At 44.6% G+C, this 19,749-nt stretch overlaps 1 protein-coding gene across 1 annotated transcript in view; it reads right to left on the reverse strand.

Annotated features, from left to right (window-relative positions):
- Window positions 1–1,351: 1,351 nt before the first annotated feature.
- The window catches only part of ISX (intestine specific homeobox), a 292,370-nt gene continuing 273,972 nt past the window's right edge, over window positions 1,352–19,749 (reverse strand). Inside the window, exons 4-6 of the mRNA XM_006137966.4 lie at window positions 7,898–8,049; window positions 4,033–4,149; window positions 1,352–1,986 (exon numbers count right to left, since the gene is read on the reverse strand). Of these exons, the coding sequence (XP_006138028.2) occupies window positions 1,750–1,986; window positions 4,033–4,149; window positions 7,898–8,049 (506 nt within the window). The 3' untranslated portion in view covers window positions 1,352–1,749. The remainder of the gene's footprint in view (window positions 1,987–4,032; window positions 4,150–7,897; window positions 8,050–19,749) is intronic.

The raw sequence follows: 19,749 nt of genomic DNA on the forward strand, positions 1-19,749 counted from the left end.
TGGGTCCTCCCTCAGGGGGTGGGGGTACCAAGCCACACCCAGTTATCTACACTGGATGGTTGCAACATCAGCCCTACTGCCCTATTATTTGCCAAGTGGGGGAGGAGGGTGTTATTGACTTGGTGAGCCTCTGTAAATCTTCCTGCTCGGGAGATGAAAATGGAAGTCACAGACCCCCATGTCTTCAGGAATACTCTTTCTTTGGTCCCAGCAGAAAGGAGTGAGGTGACACATCGACTGTGCTGCCAACAAGCTAGTCCCAATATAATGCGTCTAGGGAAGTTGCTCTGGCTGGGTCTCCAAAATAAGCTCTGCCTGTCTGTCTTACCCTGGAAGTTTGCTCTCCTCTGGGCCAGAGTGAAGCTCTCCTCTGTCACATCAGAAGTAGCTTCAGCAGTCTGCTGCTTTGGGCAGTCCTGCTCCTTTCCTCCTCCCTGATGGCTGAGGTTTCCTCCCTTTTAAAGGCCTCCTCACTCTCATGTATGATTGACAGATGAGAGGGGTGGGGCTAACTCTACTACCAGGGCCGCTTTGGGCCCTGTCATGAGGTTGCGATTTATTAATTTGGCAGGGAGTTTAGGGAGTCTTGTACCCTTCACCACTGATTTGTCAGGGGAAGTTTTGCCACTGATTTCAATGGCAGCAGGAGGATGCACTTAATAAGCATGCAAAGCAGCCACACACCTTAGAAGTATAATTATATTGTGTGCAATGTGTGTGTATGTGTAATATGCAATGTTATTGTAGCCTTATTGGTCCCAGGGTAGCCTAAAGCTTTGTATAAGCTTAAAAGCTTGTTTTTCTCATCAATGGATGCTGGCTCAAGCAAATAAATTGCCTCACTCGCCTTGTCTCTCTAATATCCTGGGATCAAACATAGCTACAAAATTGCACGCAGTCATTCAGTTATGTCTAGTAGATTAGCCTGCATCTTCTTAAGGGCTGTTTTTGATACTTTCTTAATTTGTGTCCAAAACGAGAAGTTTCCTCTTACACATTTTAATTAACCATCTCCACAAATCTCTCAGCCCTAGAGGCTATGATATCAAATATTCAACTCAAAAAGGATATCCCTCTCAGATGGTTGTATTCAAGCACAAGTTGTATTCACACTCTTTTATTCAAGTCAAAATACAACAAGCAAACCAAATCCTCCCATTCCAGAGAAAACAAGTTAAGTTTGATCTTTGATCTAAACACGCTCTTCTTCCACCTAGCAAAACAGGACCAATGTGAAGTTTGTAGGAAAAGAGACCCACATCTACTCAGGCCAGCCATTTTGATCAAAAGAATAGCCATGGTTTTTGTAGTGACCATCACTACATGTGCTTCAACATAGGAATTCCACCTGCTAAAATCTCAGTGTCCCAGATCATCTGTGCAACGAGATCATCCGGTGTTTTCTCAGGGCTGGAGAAAGCTTCAGCTCTTTAGCAGGATGGCTTAACGCACCCTCCCATTAGGTACATGTCCTCAGGAAAGCCATATTGTTTCAACAAAGCACACTCTTCTGAAGGATGATTATAGAGCATTTTCCAAGGTTCTGTGGTGCGCTGTGGTGTTAGTTCAGCCTTAGCTTGTGGCTACAGTATTATTGCTATGCCATGCCAACTTCACAGCACAGGGCATCCAAAGTCTGGGCAGCCCTGTTCCAAAGAGAACCCTACCTGTCCATGAATATGATCTGTCAGAAGTGACCAAAGGATGCCCCCAGAGTCTCCTATCACCTCTGCTCCTCCTCATCTTTTTCTATGTGGAACTGGCACAAATACTGTTCCATTCAGTCTTCTGGGACAGAGGGATACCGTATGGAGTAAGGTGGTGAAAGAACAGATAACACTGAGGGAAGAGCAGTGGGTCCAAGTGTGTGGGAGCAAAAGGCAAAGTGTGGGGCAGCCAGGCTGGTGTCAGATATCTTTGGGCTGGTGAGTAATATTGAATGGGGGGGCCTGCATCACAGACGCTCCTGAGCATTGGGCTGGAACCCTTTCAGCAGGAGGAAAAAAAACAGAAAATAATTCTTTAAAAAACATCAGCACAGACTTTTAGTTCGATGGAATTCACAAGCAGCCCAGGAATCACCTAATGAATTTTCCCAGTATTCAGCAACAGAAACCAAGGACACATGGACTTTAAGGTCACATGGGATCATCTAGTCCAGGGGTCGGCAACCTTTTCAAACCAAAGAGCCCAACTACATCAAAATTCAGAACAAGTGGTCAGCAAAGAGCCAGTATAAGCAAGTCCATTTGCGTGACTGAAAATATACACCTTAATATGATTCATAATTGACATGATTAATTATTATTATTATTATTATTATTATTAAGGGGGGAGGGATAGCTCAGTGGTTTGAGCATTGGCCTGCTAAACCCTGGGTTATGAGTTCAATCCTTGTGGAGGCCATTTAGGGATTTGGGGCAAAAATTCATCGGGGTGGTACTTGGTCCTGCTGTGTAGGCAGGGGGCTGGACTCGATGACCTTTCAAGGTCCCTTCCAGTTCTAGGAGATAGGCAATCTCCATTATATAAAAAAAATGATGGTTAATAATAGCATACATGAAACAGTGCACCCACTGACTTTATTTAATGGGGCTGCTGCTGGGGGTGCAGTTTGTGGATGGGGGGGGTGCAGGAGTCAGGATTAGGATGTATGAGGGACTCAGTGCAGGGGGTTAGGGTATGTGGGAGGTGCAGGAGGCAGGGCAGGGCAGGGCCTCGTGGGTGAAAAGTAGAGTATGGGGGGAGGGCTGGGGCCAGATTACCTTACCCGGCTGGGGCTGGGCTGCTGCACCTGGGCAACAGTGGCTGGGCCAGGATGGCTGTAGCTAGATCGTGGCCTCTCCTACCCATGCAGCAGCAGGAGGAAGGACGGCGGCATCAGCCCTTCCTGCGGCCAGACCATGGGGTCTGGGGGTCGTCTCAGGATCAGGGCCGGTGACAGGAAGCTGCATCCAGATGTGGCTTTGCCCCCAATTGGGGCATTGCTGGCTAGGCTGCCACAGATGAAGCCTGAACCGAGCTGCCATGGCCAGACTGTTGCAGCAGTCACAGGGGCTGCTGGGCCTGGGCTTTAGGGTCTGCCCCAGGAGCACAGCAGCTGGGGACAGACCGTGGCAGTCAGATGGAGAGCTGGAGCTGGGATGACATGGTCAGATGGAGGTATCTGCTGCTGCCAGACCCTCTCATTATCCCAGCTGGGAGTGACCATGCGTCCCTCAGCCGGCCCTTTAAACGAGCAGAGTGTCCTCACCAGCTCTTGCCGGCGTGCAGCCGGTTCTTACCAGGGCGCACTGCCTTACGTTCACCCTTAGTTTTGTGCATTTTGGGAGCTATATTTGGCTCAAGAGCCATAGGTTGCTGTCTGACTTCCTGCACATTTGAGGCCACAGAACCTCTCCCACGCCTGGAACAGGAGAGAGACCGATCGTGTGTGCCAACTTGAGTAACGCTGCCCTATCTAGGAAATAATAGAGGGGCAAAACAACCGCAGATTAACAAAATAGCGTAGACATGGCAAAAGTTTTGTAGAGCAATGAGTTGGGATGGTTGCCTACAGCAAGAGTCCTAGCTAGTCCTCTTCTAGCCTATGGATTCTGCAAGGTGTTTCTCTTCTCAAATGGTTGCTCACCAATTGACATAAAAAAAGGTGAGGGCCTCAGAGACAACATGTTCAGCCTCTGAAGGGAGGAAATACATAACATTACTCAATTGACCACACTGTATCTAACTAAAATGTGGCTGGAAGGACAGGTTGGTCCAGTGCAGGGTTTTGGGGAAAAGGCTTGGAATTAAATGGAGGAAGAATAATTTTGCCAAGATTCACCTCCCCAATTATGCTCTGAATAGACTTTGTTTTAGAAAGAAAGGCACAATGCCCCTCAGAAGAATTGCAATAGCCTATGCTAGGATTCTCTTGTGTCACAAAGATTCTTTCTTCCTTTTCTTCCCCCTCCCTCGGGTAACACCTACACAAAGGTGTGATACCGAAAAGGGTATGACTCTCCTTTACACATGGCCTCCCGTACTCACAGTGATTTCCAACTTTGGAGCTGGAATGAAATCAGCCTCGCTCAGATGCTGGAGGCCACCAAAATAGCCACATTTTTCATGTTTCCTCCACTTTGCTCGCTGGTTCTGGAACCAGATCTGGGTGAAGAAGGAAAAGGAGGAAAGACAAAAAGGCATAGCAGGAATAAGGTAGGTCAAACAAAATAGCTCACTTCTGTTTCAAAGAGCTATTTCTGATACTCTTTGAAGTCCTGATGGAGGGCAACATGCATCCGGGGAGAAGAGGCCAGTATGGCTAATAACCCAACCTACACACCAGAATTTGTGTTCACAATATACCTTTCATACTATAGTATCTGTGTTTGGCCATTATTTAATTGGCAATAGTTCACATGGAGCAAGGTCTGTCAGTCAGCATACTGGGGCTTTCCATTATCCTTTTGGGAAAGTGATGGGATCTTTAAACAGCACTAAGGGTATGTCTACACTACCACCCTAGTTCGAACTAGGGTGGTAATGTAGGCAACCGGAGTTGCAAATGAAGCCCGGGATTTGAATTTCCCGGGCTTCATTTGCATCGCGCTGGGCGCCGCCATTATTCACGTGAAACGAGGAGTAACGGTAGTTCGGAATAGGAAGCCTAGTCTGAACTACCTAGTCAGTGCCGCATGTAGCCGCGCGGCACGGAGTCTGCACTAGCAGACATTTAAAAATGGCGGTGCCCGGCAAGATGCAAATGAAGCCTGGGAAATTCAAATCCCGGGCTTTATTTGCAACTCCGGTTGCCTACATTACCCTCCTAGTTCGAACTAGGGTGGTAGTGTAGACATACCCAAGGAGACATAATGAGGGATCCTTATTTTAATGCTTTTCTGGAAGGCAGAGCCCCTAGTATGGGGGGTTGAGTTAGCAAACTGACACCTATAATTACTAGAAATTCTAAGAATGTTTTAGTAGCAGCAGCGTGAGCGCTCCAGTGCATCTCCCCCAGTAGACATAACAATGAGTGAAAGACCTGGTGCAGGGTTCAGTTGGATGATCTACTGGCTCATAGTGAAAGTGTTATCAACTGAGCCGTAGTCACGACACTTCTTTCTATACTATCAGGTTCAATTTTCAAAAGCAGTAGAATGATTAAAGGAGTCTATGTCTCATTGGGCTGTAAGCCTATGTCATTCAAGTGCTTTTGAAAATTTTACCCAGCATCTTTCTTTAATTTGGGGCAACAGAAATAGACACATTTCAGCAGTGATTGCATCAATGTGAAGGAATATAACTTCTCTAGTCCTACTTGAGATTCCCCAGCTTATATAAATAAGGTATACATCAGCCCTTAGGGTCACACTGATTGCTCATGCGCAGCTGCTTATCTTCTATGCCCCCAATACCTTTTTAGGGTCAAGGTTTCTCAGGATAGAGTCCACCAAACGATGAGTGTGGTCTATAATCTTTTTTCAGAGATGTTTACATTTACATTGGGTTGTATTAAAAACATAGTATTTGCTTGCACCCAGTTTACCAACCAATCGAAATTGCTCTGTATCAGTGATCTGCCCTCTTTAGTATTTACTACTCCTCCAGTCATTATGTCATCTGCAAACTTTATCAGCAATGATTTTATGTTTTCTTCTGGAATATTTATAAAAATGTTAAATAGTGCAGACTACAGGCTAATTTTTGAGATGGTGCAGAACAGGAATGTAGGTCACACTTCATATGAAATGTACATAGCATAGGGATCTGAAGGACTTCACAAAACACCTACTCAGGGATGATTCCTTATTTATTAGTGCATTTTTAGGTCTGTCAATTAGCCAGCTTTTAATCCATGTAATAGGTACCATGTTGATTTTACAGCATTCTAGTATCCTAATAGCCATGTTGTGCAGTACCAAATCAAATACCGTATGGAGGTCTAAGTGGATCACATCAATACTATTACCGTTCTCAACCAAATTTATAATCTTATTTAAATAATGGATGCACCTGCAATAGTTGTAGAGTTAGCAAACTGCCATGTATAACTATTAGAAATTCTAAGAATGTTTTAGTGCTGGCAGCATGAGAGCTCCAGTGTATGTCCCTCAAATTGAAGTAGTTCATGATCATGCAGCTATTTTCCTACACACTGTGGATAGGTACTTAAGCAGTTGGTGGGCCTGTTCTCTAGTGTGATTTGGTGGTCTACGGCAGACACTAAATAGTCCTCCTCCTTGTGCTTTATAAGCTGAGAAGAGGCAGAAGTGGAAGGGGTACTTGGCACACTTCCTGTTTTTCAAACAAGGAGCTCCATTTGGCTGGAAACCTACCAATGGGATTGTGCTGGAGGTGGGGCCAGCATGCAAAGCCTCCCTGCCTCAGTTCACAGCTGTTCAAAGACAAACAGGGCCCCACAGCTGCTTTTCCGAGTGGCATGCAGGATCAGAGCAGGCAGAGAGCCTACCTGAGGCTCCCCGCTGGCCTGCAAGCCAGATTTGATGGCTTGGCAGGCCAGATCTGGCCCATGGGCCATGTTTTGCCCAGCCCTGTGATAGAGCACTGTGAGTAAACTATCCTTACTAATGTCTGTGCTATGGCTGTTCCATTCTAATGTTCTCTTGTCATCTAAATGTTAGGCAACAAAAATGATAGCTTGTTGAAAATTAGTCTCAGTCATACAAGATTTCCTGTGAGTTGAACATTATGTATTATACCAGGATTCATTTACACTGAGGCCTCATTGTATGGAAACCCTTCCCACGAAGTAGGAGAAGGAGAGCAGAACCAGCATCCTGCTGAGGAGATCACCCTGCAGATGAAAGATTTCCATATAGAATTGGACTTAGCATGTTACAGTTATAAAGTCCGTGGCATTCCCCTCTAGTGTCTTGTAAACAGTGTGCAAATCTGCTGCATGCAAATATATTTTAAATGTAATAAATCTCACATGCAGTAAGGTTGTAGTGTCAGCTCCTCAGTTGGCATAAATCAGAATAGTTTCATAAAAGCCCAGCAAAGATATGCTGATCTATGCCCCCAGAGAATGTGGCCCATGGGTCTGCCATATACGGTATCAAACATAGAATTACAGAGAAGTAACACACTGTGTTTCCATTTGGGCTAATTTTTGAAATGGTGCAGAACAGGAATGTAGGTCACACTTCATATGAAATATACATGGCGGCTATGTCTACACTGGCATGAATTTCCGAAAATGCTTTTAATGGAAAAGTTTTCCTTTAAAAGCATTTTTGGAAAAGCACGTCTAGATTGGCAGGATGCTTTTCCACAAAAGCACTTTTTGCGGAAAAGTGTCCGTGGCCAATCTAGACGCGTTTTTCCGCAAAAAAGCCCCGATCGCCATTTTCGTGATCGGGGCTTTTTTTGAGGAAAACAGTACTATGGTGTCTACACTGGCCCTTTTGCGCAAAAGTCTTTCGGAAAAAGACTTTTGCCCAAACGGGAGCAGCATGGTTTTTCCGGAAAAGTACTGATGATTTTACATGAGATCATCAGTGCTTTTCCGGAAATTCAAGTGGCCAGTGTAGACAGCTGGCAAGTTTTTCCAGAAAAGCTGCTGATTTTCCGGAAAAACTTGTCAGTCTAGACACAGCCACATAGTTTGTAAAGAATTGGTGATTAGTAAGTGATTAGACAATTTAATAAGTGGTCAATCAGTTGTTATAGAGTCTAGCAGGTTGCTTACTGCCATTTATAACACATTACTTATATATGGGATAGGCTGCTTATTATATCGGTTATTTATAAATCATTTGGTTAATCCCATCTGGAGTGATACTTTTTTGTTTTCTCTGTAAAATAAGGATAATGATATTTAGCTCCATAGTAATGCATTTTGAAGTTGTGTGTGTGTGTGTGTGTGGCATTTTAGGGGCACAGTTTATACCTGGACCCTGGCTTCTGGGAGGTTGATCTTTGCTGCTAGTTGGGTGCGGATATGAATGTCTGGGTAGTGAGTGACCTGGAAAATCTTCTCTAGCTCCTGGAGCTGCTCTGCTGTGAATGTCGTCCGGATTCGCCGCTTCCCTTTCCTCTCATCTGTGCAAACAACGAAAGACCAGTCAGGCTGTATAGTTTATAAAGAGTTAATAAATAATTACAATAGATGTTTTAAAATCTTTAATCAATTGTTACAGAGTCCAACAGGTTGTTTATAACCATCTCTGCACTACCTTCTAATGATGTGCTTATATATCACCCAGTGCTTAAGTCTATAACAAGCTTTTAGTAATATTGATGTAAAGTGACTGAAGGATTCATTCATGTGGCATCCTTTTCACCTGTCCTTGTGCCCATCATAAAAACCAAACACAATCAATCTCTCTGTTACACAGATGGTCTTCCAGCCCTAAATTTACCAGTCGGACTCACCTTGCTGTCATTATCTATGGCCTTCTGCTCTGAAAATAGAATGCTCTCATTAAGGGAGTCTAAGGATGCAAGTTTTCCTACTTGTTTAATTTTAAACAGGCATTTAAAGTTCTCCCTTGACTTAAATTAATTTCTCTGTTGACCAGGAGATCTGGAGTCAGGCTGAAGAAAAGTGGCACAAGGCACGAAGGGAGTAGTTGTTTGCCTCTGTTAAACTTTGTTTAAGTCTTGTTTTTAGGTCATGCGTGAAGTTTTGTTGCTGGTCTCAGCTTAGTTCCTCTGTTGGGCTACCACACAAAAACATTGCACACAGTGAGGTTGCTGTGAGGGCTGTGTCTACTGCTTTGTCGTTTCATTGTTAGCTTGTGCTCCCTTGATTTGTCAGATATATCTTTTCATTGTCACTTGTTTTAAAACTTAGATTAAGCTATTTTGGGCAGGGACTGTGTAGTTATCATGTGTTCGTACATTCACTAACCTTGGGGGACTGTGGCCTCAAAACGCTACTGCAATAATAACTTCTACCACCACATCAGTTGGAATATTTGTCTTACAAACTCAGTTGTCTGTACATTTGTGTTTTTAGAAAACACAGGTCATGTGGATGGCCACTTGGCTTGATTCTGACCATATGCTACTTTTGCACAATGTACAGGAGGCCCTTGTGGTTCACAGAATTGCCATTCACAGTTCCATGTATTCACGGGTCCCCTGTGGCCAGGGAAAGAGAGCAGGAATGCATCCACCGAAAACAGCAAGGGTTTCCTGTAATTCTATTGATGTCAATGGGATCATTCCTTATTTGCATCAGTAAGATCAGAATTCTGTCCAGAGTCTGCATATGATCTCCTGCTGGCAGTGCAAGCAGGTTCCTCCAGCTTGGAGCACTTGTTCCTGCTCTCGCTATACCATGCTTTCAGTATTGCTAAATAATAGCCTTGCAGCAACTAAGAATGAGCAGGGTGTTTGCTGAATTCTTAAAAAGCTATCTTGCGGAAAGCCCTGTAGTGAACAGTTCTATAGAACACAGCCGTATCTGTTTCTAGACATTGTAATGGTCAGTCAGACTCAGGTCAAAGGCCAAGTTATATGGTCAGCTGCTCTGTTATGGTGTGGCTACTGTGTGTCATGCTGCCAGCACAAAGTGGTCTGAAAGCCAGCAAAACAGCCTCAGGAAGTGTTTGTTTGCAGCCCATCATAAGTTAGAGCAGTGGTTACCAACCACTAGATCGGGATCTACTGGTAGATCTCGGAGCCTCTGACAGGTGATCCTGACTAGTTTGGCCAGGCAGCTATCAAGTGCTGGTACTTCGATTGCCCCTCCACCCATTGTTATGCTGCTCCTGACCTCTGCGTTGGAGCTGCCACCCTGGGAGACTCCTGCAGAGTTGGGGAAGGAGAAGGAGGGGCGCTGATGTCTGGGTGTCCCTCCTTTCCCCACTTCTGTACCATATCTCCACACAGAGAGAAGGGGATGGAGGGAGCTTGGCAATGCAAATCTCTGTCACTCTCACGTCTCTGTCATTCTCACAAACACATCCCACCATCTTTCCTTCACTCTCCTCTCCTGACCCAACACATTCGTGGGGTTGTTGTTATTTCTGTTACTGCTTGCAAAGTGGCTTATTTTTGGTTTTTGACTGGTCTGTGCATTGCATAATTTTCATTTCTCTTAGGCTTAAATTTAATTCTTGGAGTTGTGAGTTCTAAAATGCCTAACCTGTCGTGGCTGGAGTCATTATCTCTGTGGTAACTGCTGCTCCTGGAAGTGGCTGGCATGTCCCTACAGCCCTTAAGAAAGGCAGAGCAGGGGGTCTCCCTGTGCTGTCCTTACCTGCAGGTACCACACTCCTGCAGCTCCCATTGATCAATAATGGGAAACCATGACCAGTAGAAGCTGTGGGCTTAATGCCTGTAGATGAGGGGCAGCACATAGCACCATGGAGCTATTGCTGTACATGCCAGATGCTTTCGTGAGTGGTGCAGGGCCAGGGCAGGAGTAAGCCTGCCTTAATCCCACTGCTCCACCACCCGGAAGTTGTCTCAGTTAAACGGTGCCCAGCCAGAGCCTGCTTTCTGAACCTCCTCCTACATCCAACCTCCTGCCCCAGTCGTGAGTCCCCCCTGCACCCAAACTCCTTCCCAGAGCTTGTACCCTGAAACCTCTCCTGGACCCCAATCTCCTGTCTTGGGCTAAGCCCGGAGCCCTTCCCACACTCCAAACTCCTTGGCCCAAGACTAGAGCCTGCACCCCAAATCCCAACTTAGCCTGGTGAAAGTGAATGAGGATGGGAGAAGAAGGGGGATGGGGTTAGCAGGGCAAGGCCATGGAGAAGGGGTAAAGCAGGGGTGGGACCCCAAGGAAGGCGCAGGAAGGAAGTGGGGCCAGGGTATATGGGTTTGGGGTAGATCTTATATTGCACTTAAATTGAAAAAGTGATTTTGTGATTAAAAAGGTTGGAGGCCACTGAGTTAGAGTATCCCTCAGGCTGCTCTAACATGGCTCATGGTAGCCAATCCTTCACAGAGCAGCAACAGCAGGGGCAGAGGTCTGCAACCCTCAGTTTTGAGCCAGTTGATTTGCAGTATGTGCATTTGGACCTGTCATTCACAAATGGAGAATTCTCCACCTAAATAGGATGCTATTGACCATTAATTTGAGAAGACACATCCCTGGTACAGCGGTTCATGGTTTTTCTTCTGAACTTGTAAAACTGACGCATGATAAAAACATATCACTTCTGATCGTAAGGAGTGACTATGATGATCTTGCCATAGTGACCTGAGGTGGCTGGCAGTGACAGCACTTGCATAATGCATGTTGCTGGAGAAAATTACCTATCTGAATAATAGCTTTTGATCTTCCATGATCTGGTGATAACTGCCAATTTAATTAAGTAAACCCTTCCTAATGGGAAAAAGTTATCTGGAGAGAGCTATTGCATTCTCTCAAAAACAGCTATATTTTCTGCATTGGTTGAAGATTTGACTGCTAAAATAAAACCGTACCTCTTTAAGGGCTAAAACAAAGATGAGACCCAGGTTCTTAACTAACAGAGTTGATCTCTGAACCACAGCAAAAGAATTCCCCAGAAATGGTCTGACCTGGAATTGCATCTACTGCCTTGTCACCTTGTTGATGTAGAAGACCAATGGGTTCTGAGGCCATACACTAGCAAGAAGGCTAATGGGATATAAGGGGATTTTGAAAGGCTAATGGGATATAGTTTTTGGAGACTGTTACATGAATTATTCCACTTGAAATATGGCAGCTTTTTTGGCCCATCTCAGGTACTTAAAAATGGATCTAGTTATACAAGAATATATGAGATGCATCAGATGTCAGGTGCTGTGCCACCACCTCTGCATCTCAATCAGAATGCATGAATACAACTCCTGTCTCAAAGAATTAAATCCAGACTATTGGACTTTTCACTAGCATTTCAAATCACCACTCATTAGACTGCAGCCCTGACATTAGCCCCAAGGAGGAAATGTCATTTACACTGAGTCTTCTTGACACTATCGGGGCAGTGATCTGAAATGGGAAACACTTTGGTGCACATATGTTGAAGGTACCAGTAGTCAAGCTTTCATAAAAGCCCTGATTGCAGTGGTGCATCAGCTTGGTGTCTCCATGGAAAACAGTTGCCAAAAGGGGTTTGTCAGCAATGATTCCAACACAAAGAGGGGGAAAATCCAGATGTTTGATGCTGAGAATAAGATTATCTGGGCACTTTATGTTCCTTGTAGATGTCAGCATTTGAACTTAGTTCTTGGATACTCATTGGAGAATTTTCATCACACAACGGCATAAGTGTGGCAAGCCACCAAACCCACATCTGAAATACAGCACAAAAGCAAGATCGACAGGATTGGCAATATTCTTCCAGTCTGGTGGTGCTTTCTGACTCTGTAATCTATATAACTAGAGATATCTATAGATATATTTAGAGAGTTTGTGCATCTGTCTGTCTGTCCATCCACCTGTGAGTCCATTTGTTCAAGAACTCCTCCTAGTAAGAGCTAGGACCACCAAATTCAGTATGCAACTCCCTCCTATCCTAACTCAAAGCAAGGTCAGGGCTTGCTTGTGCCAGGAAAATGGGATGTGACTGGAATAGGACTGTTTTCCATACCATGGAAAGGGAAGGGACTGAAAGAAGGGACAGTTAAGCTCTGCAAATGACCATTCAGGGCAAGGAGTATACAGTAAATGATAGTCCTTGCTTAAAGAGCTTACTTACAGAGATCACAGTCATCACTTGTAGCCCATAATGTGGAACCAGGGCTAGAAATGCCAGCCCCCAACCATTAACCTCTACTACTTGAGCTAAAAGAGGATGCCAGAATTAGCTGTGCATACTAGTGATAGACCTTCTATTTATGTTTCCTCACTGTAAGCTGCCCCTTAAAGGACAATATAGGCACACACACTCCAGTCAGTAACATAATAACAAGCACCTGGGACTGATGGTGAAGCATGAAGCTTTTAAGTCTTGGTTGTCAGCTCAAAAATAATTCCAGGTGCTGAGTATTGTGGTTGTCTAGTATGGCATTTGGTGCAGAGTGAACCGACTAGGAGTTCATCAGCTGTTCCAGACACAGGAATCAGTCAATGACAAGAACTTCTCAAAAACATCCAAAGAAACAATGCCAAGACTACAGAGGAGCATCAGCTATAGAGGTCTGTACTGCTCCTGAATCCATAGGATTGGTTGGCACTTAAGGTCTTATATACAGGAAAGAGAAAATGTGGGCACGAGAGTGATCTACAGAACACTGGGCCATACCCTGAGTTGGTGGAAATAAGCCTGGCTTAATTAGTGGTGCTATGTCAGTTTAGATTAGCTGAAGAAAGCAGGCCCACTGCCTGGGATGTTTCAGTATTCTCAAATGATGCCAGAATTTGAGCAAATGAAAACATCTCCTGCCCACTCCGTAGTGTCCACTTCAATGCTTTTCCTCACATCAGCGGATGGCAAAGTGTCCAGGAGTAGCACGTCCTTCAGAAACAGAAGGTTCTTAAGCTTGTGGTGCTGTCTGTCAGTTTCTCTGAAAAAAATGACATCGGGCTTTGAGATGAACCGAAAAAAATGTTTCTGGCATTTTTCTAATGGCCCTAACCCTCCATTCTGGTATCCCTCTTTACAAAGCTTGGCAAACTTTTTTCCAATATACATATTACACAGGGGAACATGCACACAGGGCCTGGGAGCATCACTTCTGCTAAAAGTAGTTTCTCAAAGCTGAAACTCATCAAATTAACTAAAATAAAATAACCGGAGGTCAACTATGGATCATATAGAGAAAGAGTGGACAGGCTTTGATTTCAACTGGAAATGAAATTCCTGGTGAAATAGAAGACCGTGAACTAATCAAGGACTTTGCCACTAGGAAAGCTAGAAGGCTGCATTTTAATTGACTCTAATCAGTCATTCTATTTATGTTTTCAGACAAGATCTATTACAAAAAAATCTGGGACTACACATTAACATTCTCCCCCCACAACATACAAGTTTCCCTAACTAGTTTTGGGGGGTTTGTTTTGCCTTGGGACCCTAGCTTAGAGATCCCATAGCAAGCAACAGCATTCTAAATCAGTCTAATAAAGAAGGAGGGACAAAGATATAAAATAGAACATTTTGGAAGTGTAACGTTGGCTTTACAAGTTTGTTTCCAAAGTCTCTGGGGAAATAAGAATACATATGAGTTTTCTTGAGCTTTCTCTGTAAGTAAAAGCTGGCAGCAATGCCTGCAGCCCTACGCACGTTATGCATGATGCTTTCCACTGGCAGGGCCAGAAAGAGGCACAGGAAATCTATGGGACCTGCAGCCCCATTCATGGAGGTGACCCAAATGCAGTTCTGACTGGTGTGGTTCAGGTATTGATGCAGGAGCCAGCCCAATGGCAGTGGTGAGGTGCAGCAGCCCAGCCACCCCACTATCCACTCAGGTGTGGCCCCCTGGCCCTCTATCGTGATGCGGAGTCATGGGGCCAAAGCTGAGCAGCACTGAGCCACTCAGGCACCAGATCACAAAGCCACTCACTCAGATTTGGTCCCATTGCCCCCAATCACGACGGAAGGCTGCAGAGCCAAACCTGAGTGGGCAGTCAGGAGGCCAGTGTTATTTCTTGCCCCTGCTATTATGGGGCTGGCTCTTGCACCAGGCTCTCCCGGGGTCCTGCCTGGCTTTGTCTTGCTTCCAGCAGCCTGTGTCCCCTCTGCTCCACCTGCAGGACTTACATAGCCACAACTTCTGGGCCTGCGGCTACAAATATGGGGAGCTGTGATAAGTGCCAGCACAGAGCATGTCTACACTAGGAAATTATTTTGAAATAACTAAATTTGAAATAATAACTCCCAAAATACCTATTTTGAAAGGCGCTTATTCCCCAAGGAAAGCAGGAGTACAGATTATGGAATAACCAGATTTTGGAATAACCAGTGTGGATACTCCGCTTATTATTTCTAAAGGAGGGGAGCTATTTCAAAATAACTCCCTAGTGTAAACCAGAGCACAGAGAACCCAGCCAGTAGAGGGGTGGCAAGAAAGGGGCAGACCCAAGGGGTGTTTGCCTAATGTAAGATTAAAAAGGCATATGCATAAACTTCATACTGAGAGAAATTGATCCTGGTTCATACCATGTGAAAAATTTCTGGGGGTGCCCCGGGAACTTGGTGATTGCTATTCAAGTGGGTGGTACGTCCCATGAAAAGCATTCAGTCACAGGTTCACTGCCTGCTGAAACTAAACCCACAAAAAGAAGGCAGCTAGATATGTCAGCACTTGGAGATACTGCAGAGATATAGCTGTCTTTAAAGGAATGTAAGTAGGGTTAACATTGAAAGGGCCAGGTAAACCAATTAGTGTAAATCAACATAGCTGGATTAAAATCAATGAGACCACACCAACTGACACTTGCTGAGGATCTGATCCTTTATTTATAATTGGATTTGGGACAAATCCAGAACATCAAAGGAACTTTGTGGAAATTTAGATCCTGTTTCCACTTCTGCTCTGTTGTTAATATAAAATCACAGAAATGAAGGGCTGGAAGAGACCTTAAGAGGACCTCAACCCTCAGGTAGGAGTAACTTAACCTAGACCATCCCTGACAAATGTTTGCCCAATCTATTAAAAACTTCCAAGGTCAGGGATAGGGATGTGAAAGGTTAACTGATGGGGGCTGGAGTAGCTCCCCACCCGCCATGGCTCCATACCCTATGGGACCCACCACAGACAGCGGCTGCTTTGACCAGCCAAAGCAGCCACTGTCCACAACAGGCCCAGCGTACCGCTCTGTGGCAGGGCTAGTGTGTCTCAGCAAGAGGCTACTTCAGACGCCCAGAGCAGCCCCTGTCCATGGTGGGCCCAGGGAGAGCTGCAGGCTAGGGCTGCTCCAGCTGGGGGTGTGCAAGGTGTGTGTAAACTTCAGGTTTAACCCATTAACCAATTAAATGGGATTTTACATCTCTAGTTAGGGATTCCACAATCGCCCTTGGAAGCCTACTTCAGTGCTTAACTAGCCTTTTAGTTAGAAAGCTTTTACTAATAGCTAACCAAAATTTCCCTTGCTGCAGATTAAACTGATTATTTCTTGCCCTTTCTTCAGAGGACATCAAGAACAACTGGTCATTGTTCTCTTTATAACAGCTATATAACTGTAGTACTTACCAATTGTCTTGATTGACTTTCCTCTTGTTCATTTCAAGGCAATTCTCCAATTTGTCAAGGGCCTTTTGAATTCTAATCCTGCCCTCCAAGTGCTTGCAACTCCTCCCAGCTTGGTGTCACCTGCAAGTTTTATGAACATACTCACCTCTCCATTATCTAAGTCATTGATGAAAATACTGACTGGTACTGGACCCAGGATAGACCCCCTTGAAACACTATTAGTTCTGTATTTCCCATCTGACAGGAAACCATTAGGAACAACTCTTTGAGTATAGTCTTTTAACCAGTTGTGCACTCATTTTACGTAGTTTAATCTAGACCATATTTCCCTGGTTTGCCTATGGAAACATTGCATGGGACTGTACTAAAAGTCTTACTAAAATCAAGCTATATCACATCTAAAGCTTCACCCCAAATCATTAAGCTAGAGGAAAGTGGAAAGAGGCCACCCAAAAAATTCCTTTCCTAGGATACACGTACCTTTAGACATGTCTTGTTCACAAGTCAAAGGGCCTGATTCTCATTTACACTAAAGCCCCTTTACACCATTCTTGCCTTTAAAGCTCCTTTATGCTACCAGAGCTATGGAAGAGTTCCCAAGGCAATGTCTACAGCGGCACTCTGTGAGAATTCCCATGTGACTGACTGATCTATGCTGACAGGAGAGAGCTCCCCCATCGGAATAATTAAACCATCCCCAACAAGTGGCAGCAGCTGTGTCGATGGTGGAACATGTACCCTGACCCTGGGCTGTCCACACTGGCATTTTTGTCAGCGAAACTTGTGTCAATCGGGGGGGGGGGGGGGTTATTTTTCACAAAAGTTTTACAAACCAAAGAGCTGGTATCATCATAGCTTACATGTAAATGATCCCTTTATACAATCCACTGTAAGGAGACCTTAGGGTACAAAAGACTTAGGGCCCAGTAGGCTCCTTGCTTTGTCACAGTGGCTGTGTCTAGACTGTCAAGTTTTTCCGCAAAAGCAGTTGCTTTTGTGGAAAAACTTGCCAGCTGTCTACACTGGCCGCTTGAATTTCCGCAAGAACACTGACTTCCTACTGTCTGAAATCAGTGCTTCTTGCGGAAATACTATGTTGCTCCTGTTTGGGCAAAAGTCCTTTTGCGCAAAGCTTTTGCGCAAAAGGGCCAGTGTAGACAGCTCAGATTTGTTTTGCGCAAAAAATCCCCGATTGCGAAAATGGCAATCGGGGCTTTCTTGCGCAAAACTGCGTCTAGATTGGCACGGATGCTTTTCCACAAAAGTGCTTTTGCGGAAAAGCGTCTGTGCCAATCTAGACGCTCTTTTCCGCAAATGCTTTTAAAGAAAAACTTTTCCGTTAAAAGCGTTTGCAGAAAATCATGCCAGTCTAGACGTAGCCAGTATGTTTGGAAATAGTTATAAAGAAAGGGTGGATGTAGTTCTGATTATTTTGAACCAATTTTTCTTGGTGTACCTGAGCTGACTGGATCTCTGATGCCTTAGAAAAGAGATTTCACACTGGGCATCACTGCCTGTTATTCGTGGTTTTAAAATCCTTGTAAGAGACTTCCCCTCTCTCTTTCTCTTCTGCTTTTAATCTGTTTTGATTGCAGGGCTCCCGGCCAGATACTTCAAGCCACTTTCACTGATGTTTGTTACAGTGACACTGGGTTTAGTGTCAGCCAACACCAAGGGTGGAAGTGATCCCTCTTCTTTAAAAGAGCCAGATATTATGTTGTGCTTCACTGATGGTGTTAAAACCCCATTTGTCTGTGTGGGTACGGAAAGACGTCTGTGGGGCTCCCCTCTGGCTTAAAGAGACTGCTTACTGATTTCAAAGAGCTCGTGCTGTGGTTTTTAGGTAGACATACAGCAGCAGGGGTAATCTTAATTAAGGTGGTTTCTTACCCCTTATTAAAAGGCACTGGCTAAGGCAAGGAGACTGATTCTAATTGGATACATACAAATTGCTCTGGGTAGAGCCTTCTGCCAGTGAAGCATAGCATTTAGCATCCTGCTGCTATCTGTTGAGGCATTTCAGGAATGGAGCAGTGGTACACAGGGGCTTTTAAAGGTTTGATTTCCCTTCCCTAATCCAAATCTTTCCACCATCACCCTGGCACTGAACACAATGGTTAATTGCCAGATAATGCGGCTGAAAAACTGATAGGTGGGGACCCCAAGCTGTGTGAGCAGGAAGCTAAAAATACCAGGTCAGACACGTCTTTAGGCAAGCAGAATAATGAGCCCTCTTTCCCCCCTAATGAGAGGCCATTAAATGTGGACCGTGTTCAGGAACTGGCCTGGCTGAGCTGCTACTGCTGCAAAAAGCAATGGGAGGGTAGAGGGAATTTTTGAAGACTAAAGTGATCGGATCAATTACCACCCAGACTGCTAATGGTAATTGATAGCCTGTTTGCTTTTGGCAAAATAGTGTCCGCTTTCTTTCAGAGAAGTCACAGAAACTTGAGGAACTGTTAGACAAACTGTTTACTGGAGTTTGTTGACTGTTCTGTTTATTCAGACAGAGGAGTGATTCCCTAGTTTGCTGGTATGGGATCTGGAGGGGCAGAGATTTGAAGAGACTTGCCTAAGGTCACCTGGCAAAACTGCTGATCTCATAGGCTCTTAGAATTTAGAGCTGGTCAAATTATTCATGACAAACAATTTATTTGGGGCTAGCTTTTGACTTGGACTATGCACCAATGCAAGAGAATAGAAACTTCTCTTACACCATAACACGGCAACCCAGATCTCAGCTTCTCAGATAAGTAGGACCATGTGGCTTTTTAGACCTTCCTTGGAGCAGGTGGGTAGGAACAGTTGATGGAGGTTGGCTCCACCCTCTTCCTGGTTAGCCACAGTAGGAGTGTCACAATGTGCTGCTCCTACAGGCCAAAGATAAGTAACTACCAGCAGGGAGCAAAGAGGATTTAGGGGAGGGGTTGTGACTCAGAGGGCACTGTTTGACCCACAATGCATCCCCGGTTTACTCTTTGGGTCGTGCAAATCATAAACCAATCCTTGCTCAGGGATGTGCAAAATGTCAGAATCAAGCTTAGGATGACTTTAGCCCTTATCTTCTGCTTGGCTGCAAAGAGATCATAGTTTTTACAAATGGTGCCACTAAGTCCTACAAACATGCTAGAGGACTGGATTGTTTGTCAAATACTTGGAGCAGTATTCAGTCCACAGTCAGTCATTACCTGAGCTTGTGACTGGTTGCCTCCATCACATGGTATTGTTTCTGTGCCCCAGTGGGATGGCCGAAATGATTGTAAACTGATTCTAGCCAGAGAGAATGTTGGTTTGTTATACCATTAATTTCCTTTCTGGCTTCAATAAATATCAGCTACAGGCTTGAAATTTGCTTTCTGTGAACATCTGTGTAAGTCAAACTTTAGTCCTGAGGATGCTCACAAACAATGGCCAATGAAGGGATAACAACAGGCCAAATCAAATAATGATTTCCAGTTTAGCAAAAAGGTTTTTACATTGTTTAACCAGTTCTGAAGAAACATACTGTTCACACAATGATGAGAGCTAAGCCTATTATTGCAGTCTCAGACAGATTGTTAACTAGTTTGTTCTTGCTAGTTGTTGCTCCTTGCACCTGGGAACCTTTACAAATCGGGCACACTTGCGTAATATTGCTGTCTCAGGCAGGTTCCCTGCTTCCTCTCCTACACTCTGATTCAGTCATTA

This window comes from Pelodiscus sinensis, chromosome 1, assembly GCF_049634645.1.
Source record: "Pelodiscus sinensis isolate JC-2024 chromosome 1, ASM4963464v1, whole genome shotgun sequence".
Taxonomy (NCBI): domain Eukaryota; kingdom Metazoa; phylum Chordata; order Testudines; family Trionychidae; genus Pelodiscus; species Pelodiscus sinensis.